We start from the raw sequence: 13,977 nt of genomic DNA on the forward strand, positions 1-13,977 counted from the left end.
TGCTGATAATCTGTAAATCAGCTAATCAATTAATGGACTGTCCGTTTCAGTCTGTTCAGGATGAATGCAGTAAAGTGTTTATTTGCTCTGGCTCTGGCAGAGATAATGCAGCTCTCCATCTCCCAGCATGGGGTCAGTTTTGGAGGCCCCTGCTCGCGGCTTCCCCCTCGTGACCCCCACTAGTCAAAGGTGATCACGGGGGAGAGCGACAGAGAGGCGCTGATCGAATTTGATAATGAAGACGACCCCTCTAAGCTGCTTTGCTCCACATGTTCAAAATCTCTGCAACACTCAATAAACACTAGGAAGCCCCCCTCCCTGTCACTGGAACATTGTGTAGGTATTGATCCCAGCTAACTGGCTCTTTTAATACCTGGGGTCTGTGGCCCGGCCTGGGGAAATGCATACTGACATGTGACGGGAGGAGCTTAACAGGCAAACACACCGAAGAAAGGATGGGCCTCTCAGTTTAGCATTTCTCTCCCATTTTTTCCAATTTACACATCTGCTGAAGAAAGGAGAATTACAGCAGCTGCACCTGCTGTTAAAAAGACATATAGACCGCAAGAGGCCCGGCGCAGCGCTGAGAGGAAGCTGTCACACTGTCAAAAACTATTTGTGCAGCAGAGGTGGAAGAAGAGTACGGATCTTTACTGAAGCAGAAAGTAGAGATAAAACTGTGTAAAAACACCCAACTACAAGTGAAAGTCCTGGAATGAAATCATCATCATAAAAATGTAATTTCAAAAGTAATCATAGCGGCTCATAGCAATTTACATTTATTAATCACTTTTTTATTTGTTGTGTATACTTTACATACATGATGGAAACTTGATGTGCGTCTTCAATACATGTTAAGATATTTCCTGGTTGTTTATTTTCCTAAAACAGACGAGACAAATACTGGCTCTGTTTTATTGTTAAACTGTAGAAAGTATTTTAACTTTCTGCTTCACAAGAACGACTCAGCAGGGTTGTTAATATGTCTCTTGCAAGATTGCAGCTCAACAACAACAACACAGTTTTGTGAGACCAGAATGGCAGGAAGGGGACAGGCAGTCCTTATCATCCTCATCACGTCCTCTCTATGGTGAATATGAGTTGTTACCATCAGGTCAGAGATGAGTCACAAATATGATGACTTGCAACTTGACTCGACAGAAAATAAAGGACTTGTGACTTGACTTGAGACATGAGGAATGACTCGTCCGTGTTCATTTTCAGTTTAGTTTTTTTAGTCTGGTTGCCGGTATGTGACTGTTTAGAAGTGATTAGAAGGGAACACATTTGCATTGAGAAGAAATTAAAGGTCCTTTAAGACATAATAAGCTTTCATACAGTTTTTTTCAATGACATTTATTTCCCTGGATGAACAAAAAAAAAAAAAAACTTTATTTCTCATGTATCCTTTGAACATATTAAATAAATGGGTCAATAATATCATTATTAGTACTAATACCTTGTCACCTCACAAAGACCAGGTCCTGCAGGTTAGACTGAAGTTTCTTGGGTTGGGCAAAAGTGACTTGACTTGCCCACTAAAAACTCAGGACCTGCTTGAGACTTGAGCCACATGTCCGTCAGAGATCCTAGCGATACTAGCGATATGAGGTGTGTGTCGACTCCTGCCGCTCTGTTTGATTACTCGTGTCTTTACCATTTCTGCACTGAGGCAGGAGAGTCAGGAGAATGAGCCACACCTGAAGTAACTTTCTCTGACTGCTGCAGCCTCTATCAGCTGGGTTGTGACAGTATATTTATATTCTTCAGTGGTGTTGATGACGTGAGGCACTTTGTTGTTAAATGTCTCTTTGTCATTGTAATGTTGATTGTAATCGTTGTAATGGTTTGTTTGTTTTATTTAACAGACACGAGAGGAAAATAAACAAAGCTAACATTCGATATCAAAAACAATGCTGAGCACAATGAATGTTGTGCGTCAGCTTCACATGTCTGTGAACTCTGGTACAAAGTGGCTCCAGTATGAGCAGCTATAACTCGCTTTATCCTGCCATATTAAATGTTGTCACCCTCAGACTTACTTGGAAGTGAACCACCATCTTTGTTTACACACTGTGTGTTATCACTGGGCTTTAAAGGTGATGGCTTAAAGAGGCCAGGGTCTGTTTTCTCTCTCTGTTGGTCTTCACCTCACCCCTCTCACCCCAGTCTCGCCCACTGTGGGTGCCCTTGACCCTCGGGACACCCACAGCTGCCTGCCCCCTCTCTCTCTCTATTTAATCTATAGCACTCTCGCCCAATTAAGAGACTGATCTTTACTCAGTCCACTTGTATTGATCCACAGCTCCCAGGGGCTGCACAGGAGATCATAAGGAGCTAATTGGAAGGTAATACGCTGCTCATTTTTGATCAATAATATCACATTAGTGGATCATTTTGTTCACTTTTAAAGCTTCTCATTTAAATTCTGCTCTCTGAACCAAAGTTATCTGTGTGTGTATGTTTGAGATTTTTTTTTGTGTGTGTGTACTTGGTATGTTTGCGGCCAGGTCAATGTCCCTCTAAGCTCTGAGTGAGTGTGTCAGAGCCGGTGTCAGGCCTCACAGCGTGATCCTGGCACTCAGAGGGGCTTAAGAGGACCGACTGACCCGCCGCCCGCTCTCCCTGTCTCCCTCAGGTCAAAGGCCAGCCGGCCTTCATCGATTCCCCCCGATGAAGAAGTCTTTAGCTCCTCCGCCTGCTCGCCCCTCTCCGGCCCACATGCTCCCGGACTATCATGGCGGCCCCTGAAGGCCTCTCAATTGTGTTTTGCATGCCGATCGATCCAGTTGGTGTCTTAGGGGGGCCGTCCTTTGAGATAACTGACAACTACAAAGGTCCCCTCCTGACAGGCCCTTGTCAATACAAATTTCCACTATTGATAAGTAATTAAAGAAAGCCTGAACATAAGGGGAGTTTGCTCTGAAGCATCTGTTAAACAGGAGACATTAACAAAAAACGTCTTGGTGACAAAAGAAGAAGACAATGACAAAAAATAAGATTAACTGCCCCTCCACCCACACGTACTCCAACTGCCCCTTCAACTGCCTCTAAATGACACAACAGGTTCATTGATCCTTGAGCTGATATTATGCAATATTTTATTAGTCAATTGAGAGAAAATTATGAAGTAACTCCTTCAATAATGAGATAATCGTTTAGGTAAGGGATGCAGGATAATATCAGCGTGTTATCAGTATTGGCATCGGACCGAAATGAACATTTTTCTGTCAATACGCAGATAAGTTAATAAGATAAAGTGAACTTTCTTATTGCATCTGGTGAGTGTGTATTACTGTATGTTTTCAGAAGCATTGTGTGTCTGCATCACGATAAGAGGAGGCAAGAAGGAACGTATCGGATATCGGAAATCTTACATCAAGTATCCCTAGTTCAGGTCATCTTTCAAGCAATTGTGCCAAATAATTCCTGGTTCCATGTTCTCAATGTGTGAGCCTTTGCTGTTTTTCTTTGTTTTATGTTATCGGAAAGTAAATCTATTAGAAATGTGGAGCATTTCCTGACTATCTTCAGTCACCAGCACACGTTTGCACCAGACAGCTCCCACTGTGTCATATTTTTATTTTTTTTTGCAAGGTGCAAATAGTTTGTCAGAGGATCCACAGCTGAGCTTCGGTCTTAAGAAAGATATTTTCTCCCAGTTCAACACATGGAAGAGGTCTCCCATACTGAGGAACAAGTGTTGTTAAAACACAATTTAGAGCTAAAATTAATTAATAACTAAAAAACTTATCTTTTCCTGATTATAATCCAGACATCTTTGGTTTTTGGACTGTTGCTCGTACAAATGAAGCAAAAGAAGCCTTCAAACATCAAACCTTTGGTTTTTTTCCCCTTCTTTTTCCCCCCATTTTCTGACAAATAATCGACAATGAGTAAAATGACTAAATGATTGTTAGGTGGAGCTCTGGTTGAACATAACTGATTGTTTGTTTTGCTCATTCAGTGAATTGTGACTTGTTCGGTATCATGTTCTGATAAAATGTAACATGTCGAGTGTTAAAGTTGTAACTTTGTTATTGGATGATAGATATATAACAAATGCTTTATAAATCAGTGATATTCAATTCATAAGAATAACGTTTGGGTTGCCAAGTTGTAAAAATGTTACTGGCAGCGGTTTGTCTGTTGTGTTTAGTGATAAAAATGTGATAAATGTTGATAATCCATTAATAAATGATCCTAGCCTTCTTATTTTCTAATCAGTCATTAGGTTTCCACTTAGAAAATGTTAACAAGTCATTAATTCAGAGGTTTCAATAATTAAGTCTGCAGTTGTGAGAGATATTTGTTTGAAACCCTCTGTAGAAATAGGTGATCAAAGGGCTTTTTCACAACCTGGCAACCCAGAAGTTGTCAATGGTTTATAACCAGATAACTAAATTATTTATTGACCATAATTGAAAGCATTAGTTACAACTTCATAAAGAGCGCCTCGCTAGAAAGTGATACCACATTTTTTCTCATTGCCTCTTTAATAAAACTGTGAAATGTTTTGCAGTAAGTTCAGCCTGTTTGCAGCAGAAACATACCCGACAAGGCTTGTATGAACTTGAATAACTTCAAGCAGGCTGAAGACTGAATCGTCACATCATCAGCAGAACAGTGAGGTCCCTGTAATTCCCTCTGCTGCATGTGACAAGAGTTATTAAACCTGCGCAAGGTTTCACCTGCTCTCTGCTGAGTCTGTTGTCAGTGATGTGACTTCGCCTTTTGTCTTTTATTCGCTGTAATCCATGCATGTGTAAGTGGATCCTCTAAGAGCAGGATAACTCCTTTTAAAGCGGTTTTAAACACTACAGGAGGGACTCAAATCCACTAACTTCTCATTTACCTCTGCACCTAAGTCTTTAATGCAAAACACTCATATCCTGGTGATTAGACCTGCTGCACCGACGCCTGTTTCTTACTAGAAACTGCTCTCAACTTCAGGAAAAATGGAGTATGATGGTGTGTAAATGGAGCAGTTTTGGTTGACTGGGAACTGAGGAGCTAATTGAAGAGGCTACCACTCATTTAGACTGAACCCTGGTCGTCCCTGATGGGTAGGAGGTGAACCCGGCCGAGCCCTGCCTGGCCCGCAGAAGGGGAAATGATCCGGGGGGGCGGGGGGCGGTGAGTGAGTCAGTGGTGGCAGCTCTGGGATGGGGAGGGTCACACACAACCACACTCTTTGTGTGCCTCTAATCCCCCCAGCCAACACAGCTTTGGCCAGGTTTCATCATGAAAGTGCCATGAAATAACTACTTTTTTTTCTCTCCTCGCAGTAAATCTCCCCTAATCCTGCGGGCTGCGGAGACAAAGGCCTCTGGGACCTAATCCTGGAGCTTTTAGTGGAGCTGAGGGGCTGGCCGACAGAGCCTCTTCTAAATGACTTATTTCTATCGGACACTAATATAGCTTGACAGCCAAGAACAGCGAAAGGAGGAGGAAAGAAAGGCAAGGGGAAAAAAGAGCACAAACATTTTCACATATTTTGGAAGTCTGAGCAGTTTGATTGTGTGCAAGTGTGAGAGGAAGACGTGGACCATGGTTATTTGTGTACAGCCTCAAAGTAAACATCAGTCAAGACATCTTACGTGTTTATCTGTGAACATTGATAAAATATTAAACGGTTTCTTGATGTGCAGTTGACTGGGTGGAGGAATGTACCTGTAGCATCTTATTTTACAGCAGGATCTGTTTGTTAGATGAGAATGTCAAGTGACATCGGACACAGCAAAATGGCTCTGTAATACTAACAGAAAACAAGGGATATGCAACAAGTTATACTCACTGAAAAGATTATTTCAGAAGATTTTACAAGTTTTATTTTGTAATTTAAAGGTGCACTATGTAGTTTTAGGGAAGAAAGAGAAAGATCTGCATTGGCTGATTCATCTATATCTAAACAAATTAAATAAACAAACTGTTTTCATGACTGAATAAACTGAATAAACAAACTGACCTTAAAGCACAACACAGTTTCATACTGTTTTAATTAGCTTATATATGGCGGACCCTGCCACCTTTCTAGCTTCAAACTGTTCTGGGACCTTATTTTCCTCTGAGAACAGCTTGTTTATTCAGTTATGGACGTTTTGTATTATTACCTCATTAATCAATAAACACAACAAGAAGATCTCAGGTAAACATACCTTGAAACAAATAATTACACTTTTTCCTTGATGAGGGGAAACAGTAGCCTGAAAAAAAAATCTGAAATAACAAATAATGCGACAAATAGGTGCTAAAGGTATATAGATAGAAGATACCGGCAAAAGAATGTCTCTAAACCTCAAGGCTTTGAACAACCCAATCACCAGGGTTAAATATAAATGTTAGCTAGATAACCACAGGTAAGTTATAACTTTACATTTGTTTAGGTTAAATTTTCTATTTCTGTCTCAACACAGCGCTGCTCTTATGTCTTGGTTTTCGGCGCAAAAAACACATGGTTAGGGTTAGGGAAACATCACGATTTGGCTTTAAATAGCCTGTTTTTGTCTCGCCACAAAAAATGCCTGGAGTTGTCTCCAGGTCGCCTTAAAGGACAACACAAAACATCAGATTTTGTCACCACAAATACAGCTGGAGATGGTCCGCCATTACTGTGAAAAATAGCCAGCTTTGGTCGCCACAAAAACGGTTGAGAATCTCACCACAGACTCAAACTGCATCATTCATTGCCTCCTAAGTCAGCTAACAAGCATAATGTGAATTTAATATGCCAAGTTTGGTACAAAAGTCAACCTCAGATGTATCTGCGGTTTGCAGAAACATTAACTCATATCCAGGCGACTGGGCTGACTCTGAAAGCTACAAGCTAAAGCTAGCACACCAACTGACCATTTGAACTGAAAAAACACTGGTGAGTCTGCCAGTCTCGGAAAACTGAGATCTTTTCTGTGGGAAGAAGGACTTTACATTTGTGTGCCGGTCTACCAAAATACATATTCAACAAATTCTGGGCCTCCCGAGCAGACATGTAACATAAAAAAACAATACAAAAAAACATATTACAGTGGGTAAAATGCACTCACTTTAAATTGTTGTAAATGATTTATATGTCCTACATGACTATAGGAAAATTTATAATTGCTGACAAATATTGTACATTAAAGGGGCTCTATGTAGTTTAGGAGAAGAAATTCAAACTCAGAATTTGAATATTTACAATATGAATGAGGTAATAATTACGGAAGCCCTAAAGGGCCATGCATTCATACATTTTATTTCCTCCGTTTTCCCGTGATAACGAGTTAATTTCATTTGTTTTCTCGAGATCTCGAGTTATTATCTCGAGATAACGGGATAATTTTCTCGAGATTTCGAGATAACGAAACTTTGTTTTCCCGAGATAGCAATATAATTAATATAGCTGAAGCCTTGCTAACGTCTTTTTAGATTACGCACACTAATGTGTATATTATCTGTAATAGCAAGGCATAATGCTATTTCAGCCTGTGTCAGGCCTTGATTGAAAAGATATGTGACGCGGTGATCGATATGCTCCTGCTCCTCTGACATTGCTACACTGAATGATGTTTCCTGCAGTGATTTAATATACTACACTATCATTTTGTTTTCTCAAGATCTCGAATTAATTATATCGTTATCTTGTTTCGTTATCTCGAGATCTCGAGAAAGTTATCCCGTTATCTCAGGAAAACGGCAGTTGTTATTTCGAGATAATAACTTGAGATCTCGAGAAAACAAATGAAATTAACTCGTTATCACGGGAAAACGGAGGAAATAAAATGTATGAATGCATGACCCTTTAGGGCTTCCGTAAATAATACAAATTCAGAAATATTTTTTTTTTATAACTGAATAAACAAGCTGCTCTCAGAGGAAGTTAAGGTCGCAGAACACTGTTTGAAGCTAGAAAAAGGTGGCAGGGTCCGCCACATATAAACAAAGTAAAACAGTATGAAACTGTGTTGTCCTTTAAGGTCCGTTTGTTTATTCGGTTTATTCAGTCATGAAAACGAAGACAGTTTGTTCATTTAATTTAAAAAATCAGTCAATGAAGATCTTAAAATTTCTTCCCCAAAACTACACAGTGCACCTTTAATAAAAAACAACAACATATAGTGTGTTATAAACCATAAATGACTGTAATAGTCTGAGTCTGTAAGTGTAGCTGTATTAAGCAGCACTAAATGTACCTACATGTATTGTTGTAGAGTATAAAGTCCTTTACTTTAGAAAATGAATATATTAGAGGACTTAATTGTGATTTGATGTTTTTCCTGACCGGCCTCTCTGCTCCTGGGAAGACTTGTAATTTAGCTCAGCTGGGTGTGGAGAAATTGTTCTCGTTGAGCAGCGCTCAGATTAACTTCACATGGTGACAGTTTATAGGCAAAATATGGTGCCTGTTAGCAAAACAAACCCTGAGAGAAAAGAGGGCCTGTCAGAGGCAGCGGTATGGGAGAAAGAGGACTGAGGAGGAGAGCACAATCAAAGGCTGTTATTTTAATCTGTCCTGCCTCGGAGATTAGCCGACCACATTGTTTTAATTGTTTTAACGGGAGGGAATGAAACGCTCGCTTATAGGGGGATCCTTGGCATAAATCTCTCAAGTTCAATAGTTTCAAAAACTTGAGCTCCTTGCAACCCCCCTCTCTTCCCTCATCCCACCTAATCCCGGCTAATACCTTTCTTTCTATTGGCTAATGGCTGAGGGGAGCCTGGGTAAATGCTTCTTAAATAGTCGTGGGTGAGAATGGTTTCGGAGAATAAGATCTGTGCCACGACAAAGAGCGCTGCTGTGCGAGGATATAAGGCCCGAACTGGACTGGGAAGCACTGGACTACAGCTCACCAAGGTCGGCTTCCGTGCGTAAAGGCGCACCTGGATCTCACGCTCCTGCTCAGGCTCCGGCTCTCAGGTAAACAGCAGAGGATATTTAGAAAAAGTGCGCAGACAGAAAAGGTTTTAACACTGTTTTCATCGCGGAAAGATGGCTGAATGAGTGGACGATTGTGTACGGACATCAACGAAAGCTTGTTTTTGGTTAAAAATGCTGCTTTTATGGCTTTGAGATGAAAATTGCCAAAAGGGACAGTAATTATAATGATTTTGGGAGCATTAAAAAAAACGTTGGTTCCTCTAATAATAAGTGCTCTTTCGCAGGTGTGTGTATTTTTTGGCTTCTATGTCTAACAATTTATCAAAGTAAGAAATAACAACAGCTTTAATTATTTAATCTACAGTAACTGATTCATTGACCTCATTAAAGTACCAGTTAATAACTGTGTTTACGAGGTTTGAGGACTTGCAGGGTTTCACGTGACAAACCTTCCTGTGTCCTCAGATTCAGTATGAACTCGTTGAATTTCTGCGGGACGTCCAGCGGCGGAGTGTATCCGCTCCACGGCGTCAGCTCCATGCTGTTCGACCTGCACCACCAGATGGCGGAGCAGTACCACGTTTACTCTGCAGCCAGCCCCGCCGTGCACACCCTCTCTGTGGCCGAGAGACTGGCAGGTGGGTCCTGCTATGGAGGCACATTTCTGCCATGAAAATAATTATTTTCAACTTTAGACTAAACTGATGAAGTCACGTTTGTCTGTTATTGAAGTGTTAGTGTTTGTTCAGGACCAGCATGATATGGAAACATATTTCCAGCAGTTAAAGAAAGAAAATGATGAAAACTCAACAGTTAGTTAGGGATATTGGGATATGGGTGCAGGTGTGCATGTGCATGGATATACAATAAAAGAAATGAAATGTGTCGCATTATTTTTGGGAATCAAAAATATTCACAAAACACAAAAAAAAATTCTAATATGTAACAAAATAAACAATCCTGTGAAACGCTAAAATATCCAAATATCCCTAAATCATTTTGATGAGTGTGTATATATCAAAGTCGAAATTATGAAGTAAAGAGTTGAAATCATGAGATATAAAGTCATGTTTATGAGGTAAAAAGGCAAAATTATGATCTTATGAGCTACTTATGTATCAAATGTAAGTAAAAGTATATACATACAGATATAAACAGTAATGTATATATATTTATAAAGTCAGAACTGTGAGATAAAAGTAAAAATTATGAGGTGTAAAAAAGGCAAAATTATGAGATTATGATCTTTTTTGTCACATACTCCAAATCTTTTCTCAGAACAAAATTAAAAAAAAAAGTAATTGTATGTCAATAAATGTACTCAAGAATCAAAAGTACAAGTAAAAGTAAATACATATCGATATTTACAGTTATGTATTTATATAGGTCGACCGATTATCAGCCTGGTTATTTATTGGATCAGATGTCGATTGCTGATTAAAATAAACTGATTTAAAAATGTGCTCATTCGGGACATGACTCGATTTAACTTCACTTGACTTGCCCAGGAAAAAATGACAAGAGACTTCCATGAGACTTGGACCACATGACTTGAGTCACGTGTAAATAAAGACTTTATATATAAAATGTGCTTTTAGGAAAAAGATGTATTTGTCCAGCAGTGTATAAATGAGTTAAAAAGAGCTGCATCTTCAACAGCTCAAGTGTTGCAGTTCTACTTACACATTAATGCATTTTGTTGCATTAAATTATTGATGATACTCATCAAGAGAAATGATTAATGCAGGACTTGTAATGGTCAAGTGTGACATTGCTACCTTGACTGTGTGATAATGCAAAGACTATTAGGAATTAATAGACGACAGATCAGTCCAAACTGAGTCCATACAGGTCAAACCTTCACTGCATCCCTGAAACACAGAAGAATAAAATGGGAATGTGAAACTTTTCACTTCAGAGTATACTTTGCTGATGACGTTTTCTTTCTCTCCGTCCTGCCAGAGCTCATTCTGGAGGCTCGGTACGGCAACCAGCAGAAGCAGCGTCGCAGCCGCACGGCGTTCACGGTGTCTCAGCTGCAGGCGCTGGAGAAAGCCTTCCAGCAGACACAGTACCCAGATGTCGGCATGAGAGAGAGGCTGGCCGTCTGCATCAACCTGCCCGAGGCTCGCATACAGGTGAGAGCAGACACCTGACTGTAAACAACACTGCATGCGTGTATTTGTTCTTTTATGGTAAACATTGAGCTGGAGAGCATGAATAAACCCTCCTGTGTTTAACTTATTATATTAAAGTGTCAGACATGTAGCTTTAATAGGAGAAAGAAAGTGGATAATATGAATCTTGGGAACAAAAACAGGCCACTTCACTTTCATATGTACATGTACGAGGGTGTCAGTGGTTCAAGATTTTTGCATAACCATCTCAAAAAATATCCTGGTTTCACAACAATGATGCTTAAAGATTGTGGCGGACTCGGGATTTTTGAGAGGCAGGGGAAATAAAAATAAAAAGGGCACAGTCTGTATGTGGCGGGGGACCACAGGGCACTTTATCAAGTTTGGTCCACTGGAAGGGCACCCCAGAGAGCACTTTATCATGTTTTATCTACTTTAGGGGCGTCCAAGAGGGCAGTTTTGCTGTTTTTCTTCACACATGAGGGCATCAGGGGGGCGATCACCCTCGCCGCCTCCCCTTAAGTCCACCAGTGTTTAACGGAGTAAACGAAGTGTTTTTTGGTCGAGCAAACACTGTATTAAAATTTAAAGAATATTATGTCCTTACAGGCATGAAACTTGATGCGTAGTTGAAATATGTATGTTTTAATAACACTAATATGGTAGAGTATGAACAGATTGACACAGTATGATAATCATTAACTTTCACATGATTGAATACCTTGAAAATGGTACATCGCTGCAACCCTAACTTGTACATACCTGTTTATATACATATAAATATACATATATAGTTCATATATTTAGTTTTAGCTCCATTTCTGTGTTAATTATTTCTTATCTGCCTGTTTGAGTGTCTTTATGTTTTGTTTTGTGTGATTTGGTCGCTGTAAAGCTGCATTATACCTTCTAACCTTGTGTTTATCTCTTTTATTTTGTTTTGAATGTCTTTACTTAGTATGTTCACATTATTTGTTCGGTCTTTTATAATTGGTTTCAAAGTGTAAATGTTTGTATGGCACTTACAAAAAAAAAGGTGCTATAAAACAAATGTACCTTTGCTGTTTGTTCATCCAGGTGTGGTTCAAGAACAGGAGGGCGAAGTTTCGTAAAGGTCAGCGGTGCTCCCCGCTCTCCCGAGACCACAGTCTGGAGGAGACGCCTCATCACAGCAAGGCAGGACAGGAGGAAGTCAGGACAGAAGACAAACAGGACACCACTGCATCACACATGGACAGCAGCATCCCTCCTCGTCGCTGTCCTCCTCCTCATCCTCCTCCTCATGTGGACAAAACTCGGGATGTTTGCCCTCCTCCTGTTCCTTCAGACTCTGATGTTTCCCGTTGCTCCCTCCACCTTCACTCTCCTACACTTTTCCCCTTCATGACAGGGGAGTGCTACAGCCACCCACCTCACCAGCCGGTTGTGGGAGTGCTGTCCACTGAGCTCGCCCTCCCCCCGGTGTTTTGGCCCATCATTCAGCAGCAGAGCTCCGCCCTGGGGCCTCAACCACCACCCATCACTAAAAACTGTAGCCTCTCCCTTCAGACTGCTTGTTCTGGTAAAGCTGTGCCTCGCCCTCACCTGGGGCTGTAACTGCAGAACCACAGCCCGACACCTTCGCCCCTCGTGGACACCTGAAGCAGCCCTGTGTGTGAAAAGACAAGGAAGAGAAGCAGCGACTGCACCGAACGTTCATTTTTATTTAGTGAGCTTCATTGGATGGATGAAGAGAAGTACTGTCACATGCAAAACCAACCCTCTACAGGTTGGTTTTGGCTTGCTTGAAGGAGGCTGTTTTTTAAAGGGTAACTCCACCAATTTCACACATTAAAATGTATTTATATGTCTTTGAAAATAATTCTGCATATGTGAAAAAAGTAGAATAAAGCTTTTTGTGGCTCCAGAGGAAGCTGCATCTAATCTGATAAATTGCCTCCAGTGATGTCACTTAGTGGCCAAGTTGCATTGTGGGTAACATAGGCACGACTGCATTGCACTCTTCTTATACTATTAGACTCATTATGGACAGTTTAAAAACAAATGATTAAAATCAATACAGCAGACCCTCCACACATTCTTATTCCTCTCCAAAAACCACCTACATTACCCACAATGCACCTCAGTCACTGATTGACATAACTGAAGGCAATTTATTTATTTCTAAACACACTTTAATGTGTAAAATTGGTGAAGTTGCCCTTTAAAAATATACTTCTAGTTCCAGACAACAAGCAGGGAACACGCGACATTTAAATTATTGTTGTCTCGTTCAGCATTGTTGAGCTACAATGACACGCAGCTACACAGTAATAAAGCATGTGAGAGGGGTTCCTTAGTGTAAGTAGGCACTGCAACATAGAAATGTGAAATAAAATTATTTGTACGTGAATTCTGTTTTTCTTTTTTGTTTTTTTGTGAGACTTAAGATGAGTTTCACTCATTTAAAATGTGTCTCTGGACACATAACAAGACCAGAAGAAAAGAAATTATTAAAAAAGGTTTATTATTTGTATTTACATAGAGATCTGCTTCAAGAAAAACTATTCAGTATGAGGCTGGGTGATGATTCAGTTTTATCTTCTGTCATCGTTTGAATTGTATTGTGATCATATGATAATAACATTTCATCATTTTAGTCTGTTCAATTGTTCTTCATGGTTTTCTACATATCTGCCTACAATATACTGTGACATTGATTTCAGCCATATTGTCCAGACCAAAGTTGATGCCTGAGAAGTTCTTTGAGATATAAAAAAGTATTTTTTGGGACGCTGCCAGCAGCAAGGAGATAATCTGCTCAAATAACTGTCGAATTTTCCATGAACTCTGGTGTTTTGGGGGATCCTGCTCTGAAGAATGAATGAAGCAAACATCTGGCAGTTGAAAAAAAAGAGGTCAAACTTCCCACAAACGTTAAAATTTAAAGAGGAAGACAGGAACTGTATTTCACTTCAATGACTGTATGCAGACAAGCAGGTC

The 13,977-nt window shown here is 40.2% G+C and overlaps 1 protein-coding gene across 1 annotated transcript; it reads left to right on the forward strand.

Annotated features, from left to right (window-relative positions):
* Nucleotides 1-127: 127 nt before the first annotated feature.
* Nucleotides 128-13,455, forward strand: dmbx2 (diencephalon/mesencephalon homeobox 2; the record flags this gene model as incomplete). The annotated part of the gene is made up of 5 exons (XM_084354152.1): nt 128-189; nt 8,768-8,896; nt 9,323-9,495; nt 10,820-10,995; nt 12,073-13,455. The coding sequence occupies 5 exons, from the start codon at nt 128-130 to the stop codon at nt 12,589-12,591; spliced, it is 1,059 nt and encodes a 352-aa protein (XP_084210278.1). The 3' UTR covers nt 12,592-13,455.
* Nucleotides 13,456-13,977: the final 522 nt, after the last annotated feature.

The sequence above is a fragment of the Pagrus pagrus genome (genome assembly GCF_965226575.1).
Source record: "Pagrus pagrus genome assembly, chromosome: 6".
NCBI lineage: Eukaryota > Metazoa > Chordata > Actinopteri > Spariformes > Sparidae > Pagrus > Pagrus pagrus.